A 27,443-nucleotide genomic window follows, 5' to 3' on the forward strand; every position below is an offset into this window, starting at 1 on the left:
AGCAAATCTCTCTCTCTCTCTCTTCCTCAGTTTGTCAGATAGGTTCTCATTATGTATCCCTGGCTGATCTGGAATGTGCTACGCAGACCAGGCTAGCCTTGAACTTATGTCAGTCTGCCTGCCTCTGCCTCCAATATGGCTTTGAAAAGTGCGTCGAGTTGCCCTCCGGAAACATAGAACTACTTTTTCTGCCCAGAATGGAGGTGAGGTGTGAACACCCACACATCTGTGGATTGGATGCTATCAGGTCTTTAGTTTTGCTAGACACCCAGATTTACAATGGTTCATATTGTTGATGTAGGTTACATTACAATAATTTTTATTAAAATAAGCATTACATTTTGTTATTTCCTATATCTACGGAGATTTTCGTGTCCTATTTCCCATTGAACACTAAATTTCATATTTCACACTTGGCTTTATTTATTCTTTTGTTTGTTTTTAGTGCATGAGTAGTTTTTTCTGTAATTAATTCCTATCCTTTTCTTGTAAAATTGATGGTTGACTATTTTAATTTTGTTTCTTACTTTGAAAGAAGTCCCTGCCAGGGGGTTGGAGAGCTGACTTGGCTGATAAGAGCGCTTGCTGCTTTCCTGACGGACCTGAGTTCAATTCCTATCACAACCACCTGAAGCTACAGCTCCAGGGATTCAACACCCCTTCCTGACTGCTATGGGCATTCACACACAGGCAGACACATACATAAAAGTAAAATTAAATAGTTCTGTTCATTGTCAGTAATATTTTTTTAAATTCTCATACTTAATGTTCAGCTTTCGTTTGTAAACTATATATAACATATTATGCTATAACAGATATCTATGTATATAACAGATATTATTAACTCTTTCTTTTCTTGTGACTAAACCAGTTAGGTTATTTAGTTTTCAAACTGTGGCCCACAGGTCAAATTGAACTCCCTAACCTTTTCTGATTGATTGCTGCCACATCCGTTTGTTTGCATAACGCCCAGGACGTCTTTTCTACTACTATGACAGAATTATATAGCTGTAATAGAAGCTCTACGTCCTGCAACACCTAAAACAGTTATTTGGCCTGTGGTGGAAAACTTTTCTTCTGAATCTTTATTTTGTAAATTTCTGTCACTGTGACAAAATACCTGAAAATATCAACTTAAAGAGAAAAGGTTTACTTTTGGCTCCCAGCTTCAGGGGCTTCAGTCCCTGGATGGCCAGCCTTATTGCTCTGAACCTGCAACAGGGCAGAGGAATGTGTTGATGACTCAGAGTGTGTGATGGAGGAGGCTGTTCTTTCATGGCAGCCAGGAAGCAGAAAGAGAAAGGAAGGATCTGAGCGCTGTAGGCACTCTTCAGTGGATGCCCCTGACAACCTGCTTTACCCAAGTGGGCCCCCTTTCCTCGTTTCTATCACTCTTAGTAGTATCAGTGGCTGAGAACCAAGCCTTCAACACATAAGCATTTGAGGAATTACTTTAAGGTAATTGTTCTAAGCGCACTAACACAAACTAAGAATTGAATTCTATAGTGGTTTGAGTGACAACGGTCCACATAGGCTCATCTATTTGAGTGTTGGTTCCCAGTTTGAGGAACAAGTTGAGAGCTGTTGAGGTTTCAAAAGTCTCTCTCTCTGCCTCCTGCTCATGGGTCAGATGAAAACGCTCAGCTACTTCTCTGGTGCTGTGCTTGCCTGCCTCCTACCTTGCTTGCCAACATGATGGTCATGGGCTCACCTCAGTTAAATATAAGTTGCTGTGGTCATGGTGTCCCTTTACAGAAATAAAAAAAAAAAAAGTAACTAAAACAAATACTAAAGGTGCCAGAGCCTGCCAGCAGCGTCGAACGGTTCTTGAGTCAGGAGTGAGGATTAAGATTAATAAACTAACAACACATGGGACCTTTCCGAGAGGCTCTAGTAGCGACTAGACACCTTGCTTTATTTTAGACTGCTTTTGAGCCAGAGTAAAAGCAGTTCAGCACAATGATTTAAATTCACAAGGAGGTGAAACAAGAGGTGTGATTTTGACAAGTTATCCCACCTGCTGTCACAAACAAAAAGAGATAGACTTGGAAATTCTTCCCTGACTCCAGTGAAGTCCTGGTAAAAGCAGTCTTTCAACTGAGATTAAAATATTAAAGCAGCTGGTAGAACAGTGGCTCCCAACATAAAGGTAATGGTGATATTAATTATTTTAATTATGGCTTTAGTATTTAGGGTGGTTGATGTTTGCTATTGATTTTGTGAAAGAGTTTACAGAATATTAAATTTATTTTTGTTTCTATTTTATTATGAAAAGTTGTAAATAAACACCCCAATGAAAAATATAAGGAGCAGCATTAACAGTGTTGAATTTTGCCTAATTTGCCTTAAAGTCATTTATTTTTTAAATGTTTTTATATATATTTAGAGTGTGTATATGTGTGTGTAAAATGTGTGTAGACATCTATGAGAATCAGTTCTGTCCTTCTATCATATGGGCTCAGAGGAGTAAACTCAGGTCTTATGCATTGGCTGCAAGCACCTTTATCCTCTGAACTGTCTCACCGGCCCAGAATAAAGTCTGTTTTCAGGAGAATCAGTGTTACAGCTACTCATCTCTCACTTCAGTCTCAGCTCCCTGTCTCCATGTTTAGAAATGACCAAAGTTTATCCAGAGTTTCAAAGGAATGCTGAAAGAACAGTGCAATTCAATTCAAGAATTGTTCGTGTGATGTTCTACTCATGTTATGCCTGTCTGCACACCTATATGTGCTTGTTGCCTTATTGCTTAAAGGGAGTTGTGAGCATACTACTTGACTCTCAAATACTTTCACTTGCAATCCCAAGAACAAGAACAGTTCCCTGCAGACTGTAAAATGTTCTTAGAATATCTTTAATTACTTACCTTTTTTTAAATTACATTTTTGGGGTACATGTGCCATATGGGGGAGGTATATGCAAGTCAGAAGACAATTTGTGGGCGTCAGCACTCTCTTTTCACCAGGTAGTAAGGTCCAGGGATTGAACTCAGGATATCAGACAAACCAACACAGTATTCAGGCAGATCCCTGGACTGGCTAACTATCCAGCCTTGTCTACTTGGCTAGTCCCAAGACAATGAGAGGCCATCTCAAAAAAATAAGGTGAACAGTACCTGAGGAATGACAGCCAAAGCTGTTCTCTGCCCACCACACACATATGAACACACATGTACTTGAACATGTATACACACAACATAAACAAACCTATGTGTTTTCTGTGTTCTGCTTTCTTTCCCTGCATTTATCTGGATCCTCTCTTTTTTTGTTCCCATTGTGTGTCTCTCATTCAGTTGACATTCATGTCTCTGAAGTTGCTTCCCCATTTGGGACTTTGTCTTAGTATAGATCTTTGCAAGCCAAGCTGCTAAGATATCTTCAGTCTGCCTCTAAAGCCTATATTGGAATTTGAAAAGTTCACACTTGGTTTCAATGGTAAAATTATTGTTGGTGAGGTTGTGTAGTGGTTTGAATAAGAATGATCGCCATTGCCCCATTCATTTAAATGCTTAGTTACCAGGCAGCGACTGTTGAAAGGATTAGAAGGATTAGGAGCCGTGACACTGCTAGAGTAGGGAGCGGGTCACTAAAAGCCCACACCAGGCTCAGTCTCACTCTCCTTCTTTCTGCCTGCTGATCAGTAAGTAGCTCTTGGCTACTTCTCCATCACCATGCCTGCCGCTGTGCCCCCCACCGTGATGATAATGGGCTAAGCCCCAGAGACTGCCAGATAGCCCACAATTAAATGTTCTCTCTTTAAAGTGTTACCATGCTCATGGTGTCTCTTCACAGCACTAGAAGAGTGACTAAGACAGATTGTGTATGGCTTGGGAATTGTAGTCAGGAAAACGTGTGCAGTACAGGAAAATCATGAAGGAAGCCCCTAGCAGCTACACAGCAAATTCTCACCTTTCCCCCCAAGTATTAGAAGAAGGTGAAACAGTATTTTGGATATAATTATTTACAACTTCATAATTCTTACCCAAAACAGAAAATTTTGAGAATCTGTTGCTAATTTGCTTTCGGTTGCTGAAACTAAAAGCAACTAAAGAGACTAAATGCAACCTGGAGAGCAAAGGGCTCGCTCCCACTTACAGGTTGCAGGCCAGGGGAGCCACAGCAGGGGCTCGAGGTGGGAGGAGACCCCGGAGGAACGCTGCTCTCTGCCCCTCATCAGCCTGCTTTTTCATACCTCCTAGTGCCACTCACCCTGCTGTGGTCTGGGCCCTCCCACACAAACTGTTCATCAAGACATGCCCACAGACCAGTCTGATGCAGGCAATTCTTTAATTGAGTTTCCCTCTTCTCACATGACTCTGGTTTGTGTCAAGTTAACCAAAGTTAACCAGGGTGGAAAATGGCCTCTTTTACGCTGAGTATCTGCTGGAAGTGTTCGCTTGCCCCGTTCTGAGAGTCCTTTTGTATCCCAGAGCCTTGGCCCTGTTTCCTTCAGCACATGGACTTGTGTGCTGCTTGTTTCTTCCCACAGTTGAGTGGTAGTAAATTTGTCACAGTTCGTTAGGTCCAAGTGATTCCATGGTTCTAAGCTTTTCTTAAACTTAGTTGTAGAAGTGTTGACCACCAAATAGAAAAGTCTTATTTGAGCAGCAGATGAGGGACAGGAAGCAAGAGGACTGTGGCTTGGATAGGAACTTAGAACAGAGGAGATCAATTTCCGAAAGGGCAAGAATCCAAAGAATAAAGTAAAGAATAAAGTCTGCAATGACATTAACAAGATAACCCCATCTCTTACTCCCCAAAGCCAGTGCTAAAAATATACCAAGATCATAAGCAGCCAGAATACATATATGAACAGAATCGACAACAACTACTGCTCTCTGGAATCCTTAAGCCACCTGTAAGCACAGACGAAAGACCGTCAGTTTCTAGTCAACCGTCTTCAGAGGCTCTAAAAAGGAAGCAGGTATGAGATGTAAGACACTTAAGCACTCTGTGTGTGTGTGTGTGTGTGTGTGTGTGTGTATGTGTGTGTGTTTTATTTTTATTTTTTACATTAATTACATTTTATTTGTTTTGTATCCCAGCTGTAGCCCCATCCCTCATTCCCCCCCAATCCCACCCTCTTCCCTTATTTCCTCCCATTGCCCCTCTCTAAGTCCACTGCTAGGGGAGGTCCTCCTCCCCTTCCATCTGACCCTAGGTTATGAGGTATCTTCAGGACTGGCTGCAATATCTTCCTCTGTGGCCTGGCAAGGCTGCTCCCCCCTCAGTGGAGGGTGGTCAAAGAGCCAGCTACTGAGTTCATGTCAGAGACAGTCCCTGTTCCCCTTACTAGGGAACCCAATTGGATACTGAGCTGCCATAGGCTACATCTAAGCAGGGGTTCTAAAAGATTAATATTCTTTTTTTCTCTTTTTTATTTTTTTAATATTAGTTACAGTTTATTAACCTTGTATCCCATTAAGCACTGTTTTAAACTGCCCAGTGTTCTGCTTTTTTTGGTAGCCCAAAAGACATCGTGTAGTCAGTGGAAATTATAAAGCACTCAACTGCCTTATAGTTGTGCTCACATGCTTTTAGTTCCTAAGAATATGGATGACAGGTTACCCACATCTGGAAAATAGAATATTTCTAAGGAAAATGAGCACAGAAAAGGAGAATTGCATAGTGACTATCTGGTATCTTTATTGTCTTCTGACATTTTCCTTCATGTTAAGGGTATTCTATGTAATGTTATGTCTATTTATTATATATATCTAATTATTTGAAATTTGTAATAAATTTTACCAGAAGTGGGGCACTTGGGAAACTTTGAAGAGGGGCAATAAAATAGAGACCAGCCAGGCATCGGGGTGCACACCTTTAATCCCAATACCTACGTGGCAGGGTCAGGCAAATGTCTGTGGGCTCAAGGCCAGCCTGGTCTACACAGCAAGTTCCAGAGCATCCAGAGCTCCATAGTGAGACCCTAACTCAAAAAAAAAAAAAAAAAAAGGAGAAGAAGAAGAAGAAGAAGAAGAAGAAGAAGAAGAAGAAGAAGAAGAAGAAGAAGAAGAAGAAGAAGACCAAGGTAGTCCAAAAGAAATTATAAAGCACTCTGGTCAGGGCATGACTTTAAGTCAGTGGTTCTCAGCCTTCCTAAAGCTGCCACCCTTTAATACAGTTCCTCATGCTGTAGTGACCCAAACTGTAAAATTGTTGCTACTTAATAATTATAATGTTGCTGCTGTTAGGAATCATGATGTAAATATCTGTTGTTTTTTTTTTTTTCTGATGGTCTCAGGTGAGCCCTATGAAAGGATTAGTTCATCCACAAAGAGGTTGCGACCCACAGGTTGAGAACCACTGCTTTAAGCGATTATAGATAACTAAGAAAGAAATAGAAATGGGAGCAGCTGTTCCTCTTTCTTGAGGGACAATGTAAGTAGAGCCAGGAAAATGTTGCCTTCTCATTAGCTGATTCACTTGGCATAAAACAGGCCTCCCAATCTTGAGGGTTAGAAGAAAACAGAAATTGTGTGGGCGTCTTCCTTAGAAGGGATGGCTGAACAGGAAGGACGGCTTTGAGCAATGCACAGTTCCTGGTTGCAATAGAAGGAATTTGCTAAAAAGGACTAAAGAGAAATGTGGAGGAAAGGAGACCCCCGGGAGAAAAAAAAAAAAAGCATTGCCCAGATTGCTGCTCCAAGCATGGGGGCGTGAGCACAGCGAGGGCGGCACTCAGCCTCCCTGCTCAGGAGTGTGGTCCAGCTCCCCACCATTTCCACTTCTGTGGGCAGGTTAGAGATGCCGGCGTGATCCCGGCAGTACCTCCTCAGAACCTGCATTTAAGCAAGCCCCATGCCTCCCCCATAATCCACAAGTACACTTATATTTAAGAAGCACTGTTCCCTTAACAAAAATAAATGCTTCCCAAAGGCTGTGACAGCAATGATTTCCAGTATTCGGTGTAGCCATCCCTATGCTTCACAAAGAAGTGAAGTTTATTACAAGTTATAATGGCAGCTAAGATTGCGTAAGTCAAATAAGTTAAGGCTGAGAGCAGGCAGATACGGCATGCCTGAGCAAGGAGAGGGGTGGACCCCAGAGAGGTAGTCCAGAGACCTAGCAGCACGTGGCTGCAATAAGCATGGTGTCAGAGGAGAGTAGGACTGTGTGTGGTACAGGAATGGGGAGAACTGAGATGCCACTCCTTAAGGACAGTTTGGAAAATTTCAGCCATTCTGCTCCTCTTTGAGAGGATGTTGTGTCTCTGCCTTTTATCTTTTGCCTTTTTGCAGAAATTAACGTTTAATGCAATTGTCTTTGCTTAGAGCCACAGACTCTCAGTTGATGTGTTCGCCCCTTCTCCGTCTAAGCTGCCGCGCACGGGGACTAGAAGAAGAGGGCTGTTTGAAAAGAGGTCTTCAAGTTACCCTAAGTACACCTTCTATGACCGAGAAGAGGTCATTAAAGCCAACATTAAAGATCCCTTGCAAATCATCAAAATATTACAGGAGAATGAACACCTTGGATTCCTGTACATGATTTCCGCAGTGCCCAAGTCTTCCATTGAATATGACACATACAATCTAAAGTGAGTTCTCATTTACGAAGCACTTCATTTAATGTAACAAATCACAAGTAAGACCGTAAGAATTACTCGCTAATGATAAATATGATCAAAAGTAATTTTGATTACCTCCCAATTATAAGTGACTCCTCATGCAGTAATTTTATTTATATCTTCCATTTATCTTTCCTTTTTCTAGGTACAAAAATTAGCTATTTCACAGGGTTTTGTTTCTCCTATATTTATGTGGCATTACTTAACAATGTCTTTACATATATTTTGATCAGTATTACAAACATTTTTTTGGTATTTATTATAAATATTATTATTTATGACTTTTTGAAACAGGGTTTCTCTGTGTAGCCTTGGCTGTCCTAGACTTGCTTCGTAGAGCAGGCTGGCCCTGAACTCACAGAGAACTACCTGCCTCTGCTGGAATTACAGGCGTGTGCCTGTAATTATTATTGAGAAAAGGGAATATGAAGCTATAAACAGTAGATGATGGGCGACTTGTTTTACATATTATGTTGGCTTTTCGTAATTTATTTTGTTCTGTTTTATGCATGTGTATGAGTATTTGTCTGTCTATATATGCACCACACAAAATGCAGAGCTTTTAGAGGCCCTTCTTGGGCATCAGAGACCCTGGAACTGAGCTTACAGACAGTTGTGAGTTTCGATATGGTCCTGGGAACTGAACAGGGGTCCTCGGCAAGTGCTCTTAATTGATAAGCCATCTCTCCAGCCTCACATCAGCTTTTCTTTATAGGGTAGAAATAAGGACCTTATGGAATAAGGGGCATTATCAAAGGGACACATACTTGCATCCTCTCCACTGTCACTGAGCTTATATGTTGTTACTATAACTTGAAGTATCATATGGCCGTGAGTCTTCGCACCACCTTAAAGGTCAGGAGCACAGATGATAGCTGCTCCACCTACTTCAAAAGATGATACCATCTTTCTCTGTTCCTCAGTCAGGTCAACACATACTGCAAGGCTTTCCTTGGTGGTGATAATAGTTTGGCTATGGCCTCCAGTTTCTCATGCTACCGTCCTTATTGTTGGCTCTCTTGTTTTCCTTATTTAAGACTGTACTTTAAAAGCCAGGCGATGGTGGCACATGCCTATAATCCCAGCACTTGGGAGACAGAAGCAGGTGGATCTCTGAGTTTGAGGCCAGCCTGGTCTACAGAATGAGTTCCAGGACTACACAGAAAAACCTTGTCTTGAAAAACCACACACCTCTACCTAGCAGTGTATCAAAGTAGATACCTTTGGCAGAGTGCAGGGAATCATATGAAAGAAGGGGGAGTTAGTATGACCTGGAGAAGACAGAAGCTCCACAAAGATCAAAATATATCAGGGCACAGGGGTCTTTTCTGAGACTGTTTCTCCAACCAAGGACCATGCATGGATATAACCTAGAACCCCTGCTCGGATATAGCCCATGGCAGCTCAGTATCCAAGTGGGTTTCCTAGTAGGGGGAACAGGGACTATTTTTGACGTGAACTCAATGGCTGACTCTTTGATCTCCCCACCCCTCAACAGAGAAGCAGCCTTGCTAGGCTACAGAAGAGGACATGGCAGCCAGTCCTGATGAGGCCTGATAAGCTAGAGTATGATGGAAGGGGAGGAGAACCTCCCCTATCAGTGGACTTAGAGAAGGACAGGGAGAAGATGAAGAAGAGAGGGTAGAATTGGGAGGGAATGAGGGAGAGGGCTATAGCTGGGATACAAAGTAAATAAACTGTAACTGATATAAAAAATAAAAATTTAATTAAAAAAAAGAAAACCACACACACACACACACACACAAAACTACTTTAAATTAAGCCATATTACACTGAAGATAGCCCTTCTGGAGAGAAGAAAAACCATTTTAATGAAAATGTAAAATAATAGACTTATTGTGAATCCCAAAAGCATTAATAAGAGAAATAATTTGCAGGAAGGATAGTATATATCTCAACCAAGAAAGATGAGAAGCACAATGCATGAACTAGTTACCTAGAAGCTACATATGGGAAAACCAGTAAGTAAAAAAGATTGGGAGTGCCAGGAGAGAGAGATGGTGAGCTAACCAGAATGGTCAGTTTGGTTGAACGAGAAGCTGAAGAAAAAGGAAGGAATTATGCCACAGTGCAAAGTACATTCCAGACAGCAAGAGACTGAATCCTGATGCCCTGAGGCGGGACAACCTGCAATGCTGAAGAAGAGGCTGGAGCCCGCTGCAGAAGGAAGGAGAATGGGGTGATCACTTGTCCTTGTCAGTCCCTGAAAGCACAGGAAACAACTGGTGGATTTCAGATCAAGAAGGGTCATGGTCAGACCTGCACTTCAGAAAGGATCCTCATACCTCCAGTAAGAGCACAGACTAGGGGGAGCCAGTGTTGACACAGGAAAACCAATTCATGCTTTTACTCTGGAAATCTGAAGAGAAAGTCAGCGAGACGCTGCTGAAGACCACAAGCTAGAGGAGTCCAGGATGACAGAGACAGTGTCCTGTCTGAGAGAGAAGACTGGAGCTGTTGTTATTTGAGACACAGAAGACCAAACGGACAAGACAGAAACAAACATTTGGGCTAAAGCATACGGATTTCAGGATGCTAATTGGAGGAAAGAAATGGAACGGTGCCCATCCTCTCTGGCACTCAGTAAAACTATTTTTATTCTTAGTACATGCCTTCTTCATTTCATTGTAAAAAGAAACAGGTTGATAGATTACGGAGACTTAGAGTCTAAAGAGTTTTTTTAAAGGTAAAAGATGCTAGTTTATTTTTTAATATATTTATATTTACTTATTATCTATTTTACGCATATGAGTGCTCTGTCTTCACACACACCAGAAGAGGGCATCAGACCTCATTACAGATGGTTGTCAGCCACCATGTGGTTGCTCGGAATTGAACTCAGGACCTCTGGAAGAGCAGGCAGTGCTCTTAACCGCTGAGCCATCTCTCCAGCCGGCTAGTTTCTTTTTTTCAAGGTATCAGGATTACATAAAATAGAATTTAAAGCCCTGTGATGTATAAAATATTTCCAGTACTTAACACTGCCAAAGTGTTGTCATGTCCACCACAACTTTATTAGTTTTGAAAAATAATGATCAATTTGAAGAGGAAGTTAAAGATTTTAAAGAAAGATTAATGGAAAAAGTTGCTTATTTGCTGATTTTATAAACATACTTCTTGATGTATATATGCAAGTGTTCCCATAATATTGACTTCGGGGGAAAAAGAACCCAACAACCCAGATAGCACAGAGTGCTACCTAGGTTATGTATTCTCCAATGAGGCAAAAAATCAAGTTTACGAAATACAAAGTTGCTTCTCATTGATGTCAGCACCAGAATTCTAGACATTGCATGGGATCCGAAAACCAGGTTTTGCCAGATTTTGCCCAGTTCTGGAGGTTCGCCATATTTTTAGACCAATAAATACCTGTACCAGTAGAACTGAGCTGATTGTTTTAGATATTTTGGGACTGATACAAGTGACACTTAGAGTTAAATTCCTGCTCCTCTCCCAAGCTTGATTATTATAGTTCTGTGGTTGTCTTTCACTTCAGTACTCAGGAAGCAGAGGCAGGTGGATCTCTGTGAGTTTGAGGCTAGCCTGGTCTACACAGTGAATTCCCAGGTAGCCAGAGCTACTTAAAAAACAAACAAATAAGAAGATGAAATTGCTAAGCATGGTAAAATAGTAAAATACACACAATATACAGTGTTTTTCTCTCCCATAGTCCCCCTGAGGGAAAATTTATAATTTATTCTAAAGAATCAATTCAGTGATAAGTGTTAAGCATTCACAATATTTTCAAGAATAAGCTTCAAGGAGCAATGCCTAGATATGTTGGCCTCAGCTTTACCTGGGGCCCTATCTTTTTCCTGTTTACCAGTTTTAACCTTGTTTAGCGTCCCACAGAGTTTAACTAGGGCTGTCTGTGTGACTCTGCATTCGGAGCTAGCCATCGGAGCCTGTGAACTCACTAATGCATATACAGCTGGCTGGTATGCCTGGCCCTTTCTATAATCTGATGCTTGCTACTAGATTCAGCAGTGCGTGGAAAGGGTTCTTCCCCCCTCCGTAGCTGACTGTTAGGAGGAGCCCTTGTGTGGATCCTGTGCCAGCATACAAATCTGTGAGAATGCTAGAGAGATCTTGGTTGCCATGGCCATGTTGTGCTTAGCAGAAGACTATTCTTCAGTCCTTCTTGCCATCCTCCATTTTGTATTCTTTCTGTCTCCTCTTCTATGTTTCATGAGCTTTAAGCCAGTAGTGTGTCTTGTTTATGGCTAACCCTTCAACCATCATTTACAGTCAGCCTCTTGTGTAGGCATGCATGGTTTGTTTGCTTAGCTTTATCTCTCTGCAAAGGAACAGGAGCAGGACATTTCTCTAGCGTCACTTTTTCTCTTTTCTTTCTTAAATGTATGTGAGTGCTCTATCTGCATGTACACCTGCATTCCAGAAGAGGGCACCAGATCACATTATAGATGGTTGTGAGCCACCATGTGGTTGCTGGGAATTGATCTCAGGACCTCGGGAAAGCCAGTAGTGCTCTTAACCACTGGGCCATCTCTCTAGCTCCCTCTAGTGTCACTCTCAACATGTTGTATTGAAAAGAAGAATATTGTCAGAAATCAGAAATTATTGACAAGTGATGCAAATTTGAAGATTTAGTTAGAAACAGTTCTTGGTTACATAGGTGTGGATGTAACTGACATTTCTGCACTTGAATGAACTGAAAAAAATTCTAACGGTGGCCGGAAAATACATTAACACATGCTGGCAAGAAGAAGGTTTTCAAATTCTCAGCTCTAGGAAAAGGCGATTTAACACACTTCTGGGGTTATTTTCATTTGAGGTATGGATCTGAACTAACTACATCTGTGTTTGAGAGACAGTTTCACCAGTGTTTCCAAAACACTCAGCACGGGTATGTTAGACCGGATTTTAGCTCAGTTATACAACCACAAGAAATTTCAACACTGCATCTGTCACAGGAAGAGACATCGTTAGAATTTTTTAAACGGTGGCACCTTTGATAGCTACTTGCAAGAGGAAAAGTCATCCAAATGCTGGGAAGTTCTAGCCACCTGGCAAAGGGCAATGAAGATCCTCTACTATTTGCTGCTTCCTGCCTACATAATTCTCTCATCAGAGGTGGCTGCCAAGACCTTCAACAGATCCTCCACCAATTCAGTCTGAGTCTCGAATTCAGACTCAGGGAGCTACTTCAGAAAAGGTTAGGGGCATCGCCACAGGTACTTATGAACTGCATTTTACATGAAACTTTTATCAAACTCAAGATTGACTATTCCCTTGCACTTTTTTGTTATATGATATAAAGAAATCATCACTAATGTCTTCATAAGCCCTTGCAGTTCTATCACTAGGTGGGTATTTTATATCAAATTTGAGGAGTGTTTTTAGGATTATAGAACATTTTTATCCTGCATGGGAACACGACCTTTCTTTAAAATCACTGCTCTATTCCTATTGTTATAAAGAAAAAAAAAATCCCAATCATTCGATTTTACCAATAAAGACTCTTGAGCCACATGCTGGGGTAAAAAACTGCTAGCTCAGAGAGGCAGAGAAAGCACCCAGCTGACCTTCCTATTCAGCTCACGTCCTAGAGGAAAAAAGCCTTTATTACTCAGCTTACAGCCCAGATGGAAAAAGCCAAAAGCTAAAAACCAAAAGCTCTTTCTTCTCCACGATGTCTTAAATATCCTTCCACTCAACCTTCCTTTCTGTTTACTTCCTGTCAGCTGTTTACTTTCTCTGCCTCTTGATGTAGGGTTAACTTTATTTAATCCTTCATACAGGAAGTTCTTGGATTAAAGGTGTGTGCTAGGGCTGAGCCACTCCACAACTAAAAACAGCTCATCATCTCGGGTTCACAATGGGATCAGATATCATGCGACACATTCCCCTGGAAAATTGTTAAGAATTAGGTTGATTGTTTCTAGGTAACATTAATTATTATAAAAAGTGAACCTGATTGGTAAACTATTTCTTCAAGAAGCTAAAAATGAATTATGACTACATGGTGAAGAACAATTGCTTTGGGAGTCCCATAGCACAGAATCTTGGGACCTCTATTTGGGAAATAACCTTTCAGCAATGGACAAGAAAGTCTAAGGAAATAAAGTTACAGAACATTGTACACAGCATCTGAATTTTTAATGGCCTTTTCCTGACCTGGCTGCCACTTTCTGTCTATTTACTGGATTGGATTAGATCCTTGTGAGATGAGTCATATTACAATAGCAGGAAATGGGCTGAGGAGACAGCTCAGTCAGTAATGTGCTTTCTTTTCAGGCATGAACATTTGCGTTCAGCTAGGGAGATAGAGACAGAGTGCTGGGGAGGTAGAGACAGAAGAATCCCTGGAGCTCACTGGGTAGCCAACTTACCCTAATCAATGAGCCCTAGGTCCTAGTAAAAGAGCCTGTCTCACAAGACAAGACAGATGACTCCTATGAATGACAGGAGCTTGATCTCTGGCCTGCACATGTACACACACACACACACACAACCCCACGCATGTGCACACACGCAGACTTCCACACATGCATACATGCTCATGAATACACACACTGACACATACACATACATGCACACACACATATACACACACAAATACATGCATAGCACATACTAGATTTTCTGGCATATATATATTAGAAAGGAACGAAGTTGAGAAGGGGCATGTTTGGGGAGAATATGGAGGTAGAATGATCATATTTCATTGCATCCATTTAAAATCTTAAAAACAACACCAACAATAACACACAGTTGATGTAGGCAACTGGGGAGAAGGACCAGTGGGAATCAAAGCCGGTTCTGGGGAGGTTAAAGGAAGCGTGAATATGGCTGCTGGCACATAGCGCTCTGAAGGAACAGAGGGAAGAGGTGAAGCTTGAAGTTAGATGAGCAGCGGAGTCAGGAAAAACTTATCGACAAACTAGATGTTCTGCACAGGTTAGATAGAGAAAAATAGCCAAGAACCCAGAATACTTAAAAGGAAGTTAGGCAGCACTTTTCTTTGTTGGGATGGAGGAGAGTGTAAGAGTCGTTGTGGAAGGGAAAACACCATGCTGACTTTTAAGTGTCTCCATGGGAATGAACTCACTTGGATTCTGCAGTTTTTATTTGTAAATTTCCAAGTGGAAGCCAGCAGTTTATAAATATATTCATCAGCATGCTCTAGGAATATGGAACCTTAGACTACATGAGGATTCAGAGTCTAGGTCTGACTCGGATACTAGCTTTTCCATAAGCACTCAGTATGACTCCAAGCTGATGATCCAGTGTCTCAGCCAGAACAGGAACTGTCCCCACAGGCTCCTGTCCTGAGCACATGGTCCCCAGCTGGCAGTGGTATTTTGGGAGGTTTGGGAAGTTTGAGGAGGCCGGGCCTAGTTAAAGGAAGTAGGTCACTGAGGTGTGCCTTCAATGGTTATTCCTAGTTGCTAGTCATTCCCAGTCTTTCAGCTTCCTGCCTGCCATGAAGTGATCTGCCTCTACCACACTGCCGCCATCATCATGTTCTGTCTCACATCAGGCTGGGGGGCCATGAACTAAACCTTCTGAGACAATGAGCCAACACCACACACACACACACACCAAAACACCTTTGGGCCAGCAGGTGACATGGCTCAGATGGTAAAAGTGCTTGCCACCAAGCCTGTTGACTTGAGTTCAGACCATAGAATCTACATGGCAGAAACACAAATGACTCTTGCAAATTTTCCTCTGACCACATGCACACTGTAGCATAACCTCCAAATAAATAACAATAAAAAGTATACTTGCTTGTAAAAGATTTACATGTGTTTTGTTCTGTGTAGGAGAACTTTAATTCAGAACATGGCTGTTCTGGCAAAAGATCACATCTAAAAACCTTCGAGGTCTGTGTGATCCATTTGGAATACAAACACACCTTTAATCCCCAGAGAAGAGGCAAGCAGATCTCTGGGTTCAAAGCCAGCCTGGTATAGTGCTAGTTTCAGGTAAAGAGAAGCTGAGGTCCAGGGATGGTGGTACACTACTTTAATCCTTCAGGAGACAGAGGCTTGCAGATCTCTTGAGTTCTAGTCAGTGCTGTTCAGGGGCTTGAGAGGCAGTGCAGTGGAGCTGAGTTCTTGGCAATTCAGTTCATGGAATTCAGAGGCAGTTTTTACCAGGAGAGTTTTATAGAGAGAGGCTGAAGAGAGAACAAACTGGACACAGGTGAAGACAGAATGATCCAAAGAATGAGAAGGAGCCAATATTAGAACAGATTGCTAGAATTAGTTTGAGGCCAAAGAGAGCTATTCAATGGGAAACTGAGAAGCCAGATTGGATCAGTCAGCTTGGAGAGGAGTTTAAGCCAGAACAGCAGAGTTGAACAAGCCAGAGCTCAGTAAGAGCTAGAAAGGGTGAGCTTATTCAGCAGAGGCTGAAAACATTCTAGGCCTAAAGTAGATTGTATGGAGGCTAGCAGCTTCCAGGACTAGGCCTCAGTAAACAGACAGAGGCAGCAAGCCTCTCAGATGACAATTACATCAGGTGAATAAAAGTTACTTTAATAGTTTTGTGGAGAGTTGAGATGTGGGAAATAAGCAGATTGAAGGCCTGACAATGTTTTGTAAAGAAAGAGAGAAATAAGTAGAAATGTCTAAGTAACATTGAGCACTATCAAGTGTATCAATGTCATGGACCCCAACTGTAACTGATATCAGTAGCAGAGCACACGGAGCAAGTTTTCCAGACATATGTAAGGCCGTGGCCACTTGCTTATTCTTGCTTGGTTTTGATGTCTGGTGTTAAAGAGACACCTGGAGTTGATCAAAGTTTCAGAGGTGCAGTGATTTGAGTCCCTAAAACGCTCATATATTTGAATGTTTAGTCATTCAATAGGGGCACTATTTAAAAGGATTAGAAGGATCAAAAGGTTCAGCCTTGTTGGAGGAAGTATGTCAGTGGGGGTGGGTTTGAGGTTTAAAAAGTCCACACCAGGCCCATATTCTCTCTCTCTGTCTCTATCTCTGTCTCTGTCTCTCTCTCCTGCATCAGGAAGGAGCTTTTAGGTGCTGCTACAGCACCATGCCTGTCTGCTATGTTCCCAAGCTAAAGATAATGAATTAATCTCTGAAACTGTAAGCAAGCCCCCGATTCAATGCTTCATACTATAAGGGTTAGGTTGGTCATGGTGTCTCTTCACAGCAAAAGAACAGTGACGAGCAAGCTAACGTTTCATATTATGGAGAGAATCCAAATGTGTACTAGATATATCTTCAGTTATTGACAGTGGCAGAGGGAAAACTTTCAAATGTTCCATGCAATGCCTGGCATGTTTTCCAGAGATTTTCAGTGTGAGTTAATTAGAATACAAAGAAAAAGTCAGACACTGAGATCAGATGAAACCAAAGTAGGTCAGAGTTTTCCATGGCAGCAGTGAAGTAGGAAAGCAACATTTTCACTAAGTTTTATTAATGCAAAAGCAGAAATTAAAAACCCAAACTGGTTTATGACAATGGTTCATAGCTTTTTGACTAAGAGGCCCAGAATAGATGAGAATTTTTGTTCTGATTTCTTAAAAACTGATCACGTATATCTTACTTATCTTCAACCACTGCAGATATTTCACAGATGTCCAAAAGGCAGCTCTAAAGGGCCTTACACTCCAAATTCATAATGCAGAGCCAAGCACAAAACATGCATGTGAAAAGCATTGGGTTTCACTGGCATGCTACTGATTACTCTTTAGTGCATGTACTTTTTAAAAAAATATTTTATTTTTTTATTTTTTAAAGGATTTATTTATTATGTATACAGTGCCTGCAACCCAGGAAAGGGCATCAGATCTCATTATAGATGGTTGTGAGCCACCATGTGGTTGCTGGGAATTGAACTCAGAACCTCAGAAAGCACAGACAGTGCTCCTAATCTCTGAGCCATCTCTCCAGCCCCAGTTTTTTAATGTTTTAAATTAAGTGTTTATTTCGGGGTCGGGGCAGGGAGTATGTGCACATGAGTGGTAGTACATGTGGAGGCCAGAACAGGGCTACAGTCCCCTGGAGTAACAAGGGAGCAGCTGACATGGTGCTGGGAATTGAATTCCAGTCCTCTGCTGTCAATCTTAACCACTGAGCACCCACTCTAGCCCCTCTTGCACATACTTTTGCATGGCTTTAATACAGGAATGATTTAGGATTTGACTTTTGTTCTTCTGCTTTTTTAAAAAATTTCTTTCTTTAAGATTTATTTATCTATTTTATGTATAAGAATGCTTTGTTTTCATGAACACCAGAAGAGGTAATCAGATTCCATTAAGATTGTTGTGAGCCACCATGTGGTTGCTGGGAGTTGAACTCAGGACCTCTTAAAGAGCAGCCAGTGCTCTTAACCACTGAGCCATTTGTCTATGGCCATGCTTCCCTGAACGCACCTGATGTCTAATCTTGGAAGCTAAGCACGTCGGGCTGGTTCGTACTTGGATGGGCTTTGATTTTTGTGTTTAATTGTTGTTTTGTGATTCTAGACTCTCACAGACTCTTTATGAATGTTACTCTCCTAAATTCCTGAACATATTTTGAAAAGATGTTATATCATATTTCACACATGTCTTATTTCATTTAAGTGGCACATGTTTTGTAGCAACAAAATATGTGTAGAATTGCAGAAAACATTTTTGTACTTCAAATTCCTAGCAAAAGAATTTTAAGTCAACAGACTTTTAAAAAATTCACCCTTACCTTTCCCCTTTAATTTGTTCTGTTCTTGCATTTCTTCTTGATCTAGTTTTCTTTTGCTATGTGAAGCTGAGGAGCATCCTTGAGAGCAGATGAAAAGGTGTAATCTTTGGCTCAATCTTTTTGACAGTAACCTGTGATGAATTAGGCATTATATTTGGCCTTAATTTGGATTTCAATTCCATTCTTCATAAATCATGTTTTCTTTCATATTCCTCATAATCCTGTCAACCCTGGATAGCTTAAGCATCTTTTGTGCTGTTGATAGTGAATAATCTCTACAGCAGTGGTTGTCTGCTTTCCTAATGCTGCAACCCTTTAATGTATACCTCATAGTGTGGTGACCTATAGCCATAAAATCATTTTTGTTGCAATTTCATAACTATAATTTAATTACTGTTATGAATCATAATGTTATTATAGAGCTGATATGTAGGATATCTGATATGTGACCCCTGTGAAAGGGTCATTTGTCCCTCCCAGGAGTCGTGACCCACAGGCTGAGAACCTATGCTCTACAAAGTTGATTAGTACAAACTTAATCCCAAGCAGCTTGTATAAAAGGCTATTCCATTTAAAATGTCTGTAGCTGAGCAGGACATCGTAGCGCACACCTTGATCCCAGTACTCAAGAGGCAGAGGCAGGCAGATCTTTGTGAGTTCCAAGCCAGCCGGAGCTACGTAGTGAGTTACAGGATAGCCAGGCCTATATAGTAAGATCCTGTCTCAGGAAAATTAATGTCTAGAGTGAGGGTGGCAAGATGGCTCAGTGGGTAAAGATGCTTGCAGCCAAACCTGAAGACCTGAGTTGGACCCCCAGAACCCACATAGCGGAAGGAGAAAACTGACTCCTGAAAGTTGTTCTCTGAATGTCACATGTCTGCAAAAATTGGAAACAAATGTATAAAAATGTCTACAGTGGATTATGTTATTGAAAAGATCAGTCAATTATAATGATTGAACCTAGGACTAACATGCAGTCTCTCTACCATCTCGTCTGCTGTTTAAAGCTTGCTCTTCTCCCTTTTCGTGAGCCTTTTCTTTAACTTGAAAGTTTGTTGGGACTTGCTTGAACTTTAAATGGTATTCTCCTTTAATCCTTTATCTCTCTACAACAAAAAGCACTTCCGTTGCTTGCTCTAGTGCTGAATACTCAATCCATTTGTCTCAACTGGTATTTGCCCACAGGATCGTAAATTATGAGAACATCAATAAAAACGACTACTACACAATTAGCAGAAACGCAGTGACCCACATTTGCAACGATGATATCGAATACATCGAGATTGCACGGTGGGAAAAGGAGTATCTGTACCACGAAAAGCTCACGAAGATCCCCATCTTCTCGCTCTTCCGGAAGTGGAAGGCTTTCAGCGTGTGGAGGAAGAACGTCCGCTCCAAGAAAATCACCGGCTGCCGGAAAGCGCTGCAAAAGAATCTCTTCATTGTCAATCCTGTACGTATTCCTTGCTCACCGGTGTTGGTACTATTTCATCGTGGCCTTTGTCCAGTCGCATCTAGCAATTCAGGAATCAGTGTGTTCCGGCCCCCTAACTGGGGCAGCAAAGGGCAGGAGTGTGAGGGAGCTGCCCTGTCTACGAAGATTTACGTCTGTTTCTACAGCACTAGTCACCTATTTATTTATTTGTTTGTTTGTTTATTTATTTATTTATTTATGCTGCTTGTGTGCATGCACCCCAGAAGGGGGCACCAGATCTCATTATAAATGGTTGTGGTTGCTGGGAATTGAACTCAGGACCTTTGGAAGAACAGCCAGTACTCCTTACCTCTGAGCCATCTCTCCAGCCCAGGCTGGCAGATTTTTATGGCCATGTCAGTTGTGCAACAGAGGAGGCGGAGAGAACTAGCATTTATAGAGATCAGTAATAATTAAAATTGACCACGCAAAGTGAGTGTGGAGGATGCTTCGCCCCCATCACTGAGGCGCCTCAGCAGGCTGACCTGCGCAGGGATAACCCACTCCCTCGCAGCACTAAGCTCAGACTCCAGTCTCTAACGTCATTACGGACTTAACAGCCGCTTGAACTTCTTGACCATGCTTTGAACACTGCATACGGTTTTTTGTTTGGTTGGTTGTTTGGTTTTGATTTTTGGTTTTTGGTGGTGTGTTTGTTTGTTTGTTTGTTTGTCATTACGAAAAAAAAATCCTGGCTTTTTCTTTTAAATGACTTCTCCCAGCTCTCATGGCTCATTCTCTTATGTACTGAATCAGACTGTCGCTTTGCCAGTGCTGGAGTGGTCATGACAGAGTCTCCTCTTAAATTTCTTGTGAGCATGCTAGAAAGTTCTCATCCTTCTAAGCTAAGATTTACCTAGGAAGCGACCCACTCTCATTATCTCCCCACTTTCACTCAAATATCTGGTAACTGACACACTGCAAGCACAATCTATACAATTAAGTGACTTCGAGGGCTGATTCCTCTAGACTAGGGTAAAGGAAGATGCATGAAATTTAAATTTTTTTATCTGAGAAGTGCTGACATTTAAAATGGTCAACCTTTATTTTGTGTGTTGCCTGAAGATTTGTTTGTGTACCGTATGTGTGTAGGGCTCATGGAAGCCAGAGATGGTTGGGTCTCCTGGGGATGGAGTAACTGACAGTTGTGAGCTGCCATGTGGGTGCTGGAAATAGAACCCGGGTCCTCTGAAGAGCAGCCATTGCTCTTAACCACGGAGCCATCTCTCCAGCCCCTATTTTAAACGTTTTTATTTCATCTTACTTCTTTAGTGCATGTGCCTGCCATGGCATGCGCGTGGAGGTCATAGGACAGCTCATGGGAGTTGGCTCTCTGCCTCTGCTTGGTGTGTCCTAGGACTGAACCTCAGTCCTCAGGCTTGGTGGCAGATACCGTTACTTGCTGAGCCACCCTGCTGGCCCTGCTATTTTTATTTTATGGTTCTTTTAATGAAATACTAAATCCTGTAAGCATCTGTGCCTACATTTTCTTTAACAACTTTTTAAAAAAGATTTATTCATTTATTTATTATGTATACAATGTTCTGTCTGCATATACACCTGCACATCAGAAGAGGGCACCAGATCTCATTATAAATGGTTGTGAGCGGCCGTTTGGTATCTGGGAATTGAACTGAGAACCTCTGGAAAAACGGTTCTCTTAACCTCTGAGCCATCTATCCAGCCCCCTTTTTTTGTTTGCTTTTTTCTAGAGACAGGGTTTCTGTATGTGTAGCCCTGGCTATCCTGGAATTCACTTTGTACACCAGGCTGGCCTTGAACTTCACAGGGATCTGCCCGCTTTTGCCTCGCAAGTGCTGGGGTCAAAGGTGCGCACCCCCTTGCCCTGCGGCTTTCACAACTTTGTTTATACATGATTGACATGCATGCTATGTATTCACCCACTCACAGTGTGTAGTTTAGTGACATAACTCCAGTGTGTTCACAGGGGACCAACCATCGCCACAGTCAAGCTCCATTTGCCACTGATGGCCGTTCACTGTTTCTCACCCAGTCCCTTTTCTTGTCTCCATAACTTTGCCTATTGTATGCACTTAAGGAATCATACAATATGACAGATATTTTTCACTTACTGTACTCTCTTCAGAATGCATCTGTGTTGTGAAATACCATTTATTTTCACTGGCTAAGTACACTTCTTTGTGTGTTTATATCTATTTTATTAATTAACTGATAGATATTTGAATTGTTTCCACTATTTGGCAATCACAAACAATTTTTTATACAAGTAAATGCAGCTACAAATAAATATCCATGTATATTTTTCTGAACATATTATAAATTCTCTAAATATTTTTAGACATATTATAAATATTCATGTATAAGTTTTTGTCTCTTGGGCACATCATTGGGATGGAAGTGCTGGGCTGTTGGTGACTGTTTATCCTTTTCCAGTGCATCTTGTTAGCAGTGGCAAATTTAAAGTAAAGCTTAGTTTTGTCCAGTGTCAGAGCCTTTTAGATTCATAAGTGGCCCCTTCTGTGATGGTTGTGACTGGAAATTGTAAAGACTTTTAGTCGCCATCAGCCAAATCCCAACCTAAAGAGCGTTAAGGCATCCGGCTTCCTGCTGCTTGCCTTCACTCTTCTTCTTTTAGTAGCCAGAAGTCATACTTCTCAGAGTGAGAAGAGAGCAGTGCGCAAACCAAGCGTGATAGCCTGAGTCACGCTTTACAAAAAAGTTTCTGAAGAGTTCCCACTTGTGTGATTTTGTACCTGTTAGCCAAGTTAACACACACAGAGACACATAGAAACACACACACACACCTACAACCCCTTCATAACCAGTTTTTGGTTAGTGCATATTTTTACCGTGTAGGACTTTAGAAATGAAATAATGATTAATTCTTCTTTTCATCCAGTTCCTGCGACCAGCTCTCCTTAAAATTAAGGAAATGTGCTATCAACTGAGTTTTATGGGGCTTTTTTATATTGAAAAATTTCACACCTACACCCTGCAGGAGTTCAAGGCTGCGCAGGTCGTGCGACTACAGGAGGTAATGGATTTTGCCTGTCAAGTTTCAGATCCCTCTGTTCCCTGGAGACTTTGCTCACACTAACTACACCTTCCCACGGATGCTCAGGTGACAGAGCGCCTGGAAGATTTCCGAGGAGAGGCGAAGGACGTGGTCAGGAAGTCTTGTCGCTTTGCTTTGCGTGCGGCGGGGTTTATTCCCGATGACTGCATTGAGCAATTTGAGGGTATGACGGGCCGAGGGCGGGGAGGGCTCGAGAGGGGTCGCCTTCGGAAACACTGCCTCTTCTGTGCTTTCCTTTCCTTTAGAGTCAAATGGCTCTTCTCTTTTCACCTGTTCCAAAGTTCTGCTTGTACGCATAAATTCTATATATTCCTTTTCTGGGGTTAAGAATTGTTTCACAAATCAAAGATTTTGTTGCTTCTGTGTATTTCTTTCTTTGAATGAATATCGAAAGATGAAACACTTACAAAAGATTTGTGCCTTGTATCATCCTTAGAGTACTTTAAGTTAAACAGTGCAAGTTTTGTTGGCGCTCCGTTTGATATGCCCGCCTACGGAGAATCTGAAAAAATGACATACACAGAGCAGGCCAGCAAAAGGCACCACTGCATCAGGCTCACCTGGTGAGAGCGTCTGCTTTATTTTTTTTTTTTTCAGGATAAAGTAGAGAATCTATATTTTTTTTCTTAAGATGTATTTATGTGTTTTATGTATGAGTACTTTGTCTGCATGTATGACTGCATACCACAATACAGCTTCAGATAGTTGAGCTGCCATGTGGGTGCTGGGAATCAAAGTTGGGTCCTTCGGAAGAGCCTTAACCACTGAGCCATTTCTCTAGCCCCAAGAATCTATCTTTCTTAAGACAGGAAAAAAATCAACACTGGGCTGAGGAGATGGCCCACTGGGTACCCCACAAACCTAATGACCTGAGTTTGATTTCTAGAACCCAAGTAAAACATAGATACAGCTTGCAATGGCAGCACTCCAATAAGGACACAAATTAGTGCCTTTGAGCTAACAGCTGCTGTCAAAGAACATTGACATGCACCATGAGTGCAGTGTTACAGGGGTGAGGCTCACAAGTGCATGCGCCGTAGGAGCTAAGTTGCAAAGATTTCAGACTTTACCTACAGATGCAAGTTACACGAATTCTCTGCATAGATATTTTCTTTAAAGCTCTGGGAAGAATTCCTATGACCCTTTGACTAGAGGAGCTAGATACATTCTTCTTTTTATTTTTTATTATAATTTATTCTCTTTGTGTCCCTACTACAGCCCCTTCCTTTCATCTCCCCCCCCCGTCCCACCCATCCTCCTTCTTCTCCCACTATGCCCCTCCCCTTGTCCACTGATAGGGGAGGTCCTCCTCCCCTTCCCTCTGACCCTAACCTATCAGGTCTCATCAGGACTGGATGCATTGTCTTCTTCTGTGGCCTGGCAAGGCTGCACCCTCCAGGGGGAGGTGATCAAAGAGCCAGCCACTGAGTTCATGTCAGAGACAGCCCCTGTTCCCATTACTAGGGAACCCACTTGGAAATGAATACTCATCTTGTTCAGCAAATAGCCCATGAGAAAGTTCAAACGACTAGAAATATTGATGTCCTGTATTTGAATATATTTATGCTTTCAAGGGAAGAAGGTCTAAGAATAATTCTGAATTATCATGTTATAATATAATTCAGCTAAAATTTCAGTGGACATTATGTTTTAAATTTTAAACTTCTTGCCTTAGAGTTGCTATCAAAGCTGTGTAGTAATCGTAGGACGCTGAGGGCCTTTGCCTTTCTCTCCAGCTTCATCCGTCTGAATGACTACCTAATTCAGAGCACACTGCACGTCCTAACGGTAAACACTGCCAGCCAGCTTCTCAATTTTCTCGCTGACAAAATAAAGCGGACTCCCTCGGCAGACGTCATTCAGAAGTGGGTTACTGAAGATAAGCCTGAAGTCAGTGAGAAAAAGGTACATGTGGACAAAATCAAGTCTCCAGGCGCTCACTGAGGGGTGTCTCTCTCTCGGGATTTTTGCTGTTGTTTTCTATATTCTGGAAAAACAGAAGATTTTATTTGGATATTATATGAGTTAGTTATTATATTAGTTACACCCCACAATTAATAACTAGTTAATGTTTTGCAAGTTATTAATTAATGATTAATATTATAGTTTATGTTGTTGCTAATTAATATTATTGAATATTATATTGGTTGATTATTATATTATATTAGATGCCATCTTGACCCAACCTAGAACCATCCAGGAAGGGAGTCTTAATGAAGAATTATGTAAGTCAGGCTGGCCTTTGGGCATGTCTGTAGGGAATCATCATTGGTGAAGAAAACTGCCCCGAAGGTGGAAGCCACCATTTCCTGGGCTGAGCCATGGGCTGTGGGAGTATAGGGAGTGAAAAAGACAAGCAAGGACGCACGCGGCCTCTGTCCCTGACTGTGGATGTGATATTGCTAATGGCTGTGCTCCTTCCTTGACCTCCCCTCAGTGATAGACTATAGCTTGGAATTGTGAGCCCAACCAACCCTCTCCTTTCCTGTGCTGCTTTTTGTCAGGGTATTTCATGATATCAAGTATGTGAACTCCATTTCTGTTGAAAGTTGTTTTCTAAGTTTGTATTTCCATTTTTACAAAGAAGTATTTTTAGGCTTTTGTATTATCTTCCAATGTTTTTATTTTTGTTCTTCATGGTATGATTCCACATTCCAAGTGTCGTTCTCCGTTCATTGGGGGCCTGGATTCCAGCTGGGGTCCTGGTGCTTGGCTTCTGGACAGAGAACGGCATCTCGTTTCTCTCAGGAGAAGCTAGAGCATCTTAGGGTGAGGCCTGAGTGTGCTAAGCCAGGGTGTGGATAAGGTTTTCCACAGAGTGTTACAGTTTGGCTCTTTTAGTATGAGATCACCAGTGGCAATGAAAGCTCTGCCAAGGCCCATGCCTGGTTGGCTTGCAGCCACAGCACAGGTCCAGGAAGCCCAGGCTCAGTGGGACAGAGGGCAGGCCTGGTGAGACACGTGAAATCAAGGGCAACGTAAAGCCTGGGCGGAGGACGGGATTTCGAGGGTGAGTGTGTTTGACTCGCAGGCATCGGGGAGTCAGGGATACTTTAATGGTCCTATCTCAAGAAGGAGAATACAGGCCTTAATTATCCTATGGGGGGGGCACAGGATCTCGAGGTCACTGCTGGACTAAGATCCTTAGCATGGTAGAGCGTCTCTAGGAATTCCTGGAACAGTTTTTGTATCAGGGAAGGGTTTGGGCTATAATCTGTCCTGAGGGCTATGTGACCCCCTTCAAGGTCTGGAATTACGCAGATAAGGGGGACTAGAACCCCGATGAGAAAAAAATATTTCATCATAGACAGAACACAAATAAGTTGCCAACCGGAGATGACTGACTTCAGCCTAACCCAGCAGAGCCCCACAGCCAAAGATGTAAATTCAGCTCCTGCTGTGACTCAATGGGCCACTGGTCTCTGCCTTGCTTTATAGCGTTCTACCAGGTGGGCTCTCTGTAACCGTGCCCGTGTGGTCCTTTCAGGGGGCCGCCCCACTGATGGAGAAGCAGGAAGAAGATGAGTCTCTCATTCCCCTGTTCCTCACAGAACTGATTCTCACGGTTCAGTCACTACTCTTTGAGCCTTCTTTGGAAGACTTCCTGGTGCGTATCTCATCATCTAATATCTGCAAGTAAGCAACCTTTAAAATGGCGGAGCAGCTTCTTTATGCCGGGCTGATTGGAAAGACTGCAGGTGGCACAACAGGGCTAACTCTTGCCTGGGGAAAGATCAGGGGCTTGAGGCACGCCCTCACAGGACTATTCAGGGTGGTACAAACTTTCCGTTGGTTAAAGCAGCCCTCTGAGCAGAGTCTAAGACGTCGCCACTTTTGAAGATTTTTTTTTCCAAAATCATATTTTACCTTAGAAAATTCCATTTTTTGGTTATTCATTGCTCTTTAACAATATCTTTAACAATTAATACACTTATCAACATAAAATAATAACCGTGTTCCCCCCAAATGTGTTTTGTGTGTATTGGTATGCCTACATATCTAATATATCATTAGGTTATATGCACTTAGACATATTTTTAAATTTGAAGTTCTATAGTGTTCGCTGTCCATCTTTCCTTTTCAAAATTATTTTGTTATTTTTTTCAAAATTTCTTTTCTTTTTATGATTTATTTTTAATTTTATGTGTGTTGGTGTTTTGCTTGCATGTTTTTTTTTTAAAGATTTCTTTATTTACTTTGTATACAGTGTTCTGACTACATGCACACCTGCACACCAGAAGAGGGCACCAGATCTCACTATAGGGGTTGTGAGCCATCATGTGGTCGCTGGGATTGAGCTCAGGACCTCTGGAAGAGCAAATAGCGCTGTTAACCTCCGAGCCATCTCTCCAGTCCTGTGTCTATATTTTTTTCTCCTTAATATTATATCATAAACATCCCTCCATGTCTAATTACTTTGTAAATATTTTATAGCATTTACATATGGTATATATTAATATATGTAGTTATATATATTATATATAAATGTAATATATAGTTATCATAATATAATTACACATTATCTAACATATATTAATATATATCATAATTCATAGGTCTGAGCCACCATTTTTCAATATTTTTGTTATTTATCTTAGCTATTATGAGTAACTCCACAGTCAATATCTTTGCACATAAATCTTTGTTT

At 41.7% G+C, this 27,443-nt stretch overlaps 1 protein-coding gene across 1 annotated transcript in view; it reads left to right on the top strand.

Annotated features, from left to right (window-relative positions):
- Positions 1 to 27,443, top strand: part of Dnah6 (dynein axonemal heavy chain 6) — a 198,328-nt gene that overhangs the window by 1,126 nt on the left and 169,759 nt on the right. Inside the window, exons 3-10 of the mRNA XM_060383520.1 lie at positions 4,759 to 4,920; positions 7,271 to 7,533; positions 19,449 to 19,716; positions 22,619 to 22,753; positions 22,841 to 22,958; positions 23,232 to 23,358; positions 24,532 to 24,700; positions 26,283 to 26,402. Coding sequence (XP_060239503.1) covers positions 4,759 to 4,920; positions 7,271 to 7,533; positions 19,449 to 19,716; positions 22,619 to 22,753; positions 22,841 to 22,958; positions 23,232 to 23,358; positions 24,532 to 24,700; positions 26,283 to 26,402 — 1,362 coding nt within the window. The remainder of the gene's footprint in view (positions 1 to 4,758; positions 4,921 to 7,270; positions 7,534 to 19,448; positions 19,717 to 22,618; positions 22,754 to 22,840; positions 22,959 to 23,231; positions 23,359 to 24,531; positions 24,701 to 26,282; positions 26,403 to 27,443) is intronic.

The sequence above is a fragment of the Meriones unguiculatus genome, chromosome 5 (assembly GCF_030254825.1).
Source record: "Meriones unguiculatus strain TT.TT164.6M chromosome 5, Bangor_MerUng_6.1, whole genome shotgun sequence".
NCBI classification, from domain to species: domain Eukaryota; kingdom Metazoa; phylum Chordata; class Mammalia; order Rodentia; family Muridae; genus Meriones; species Meriones unguiculatus.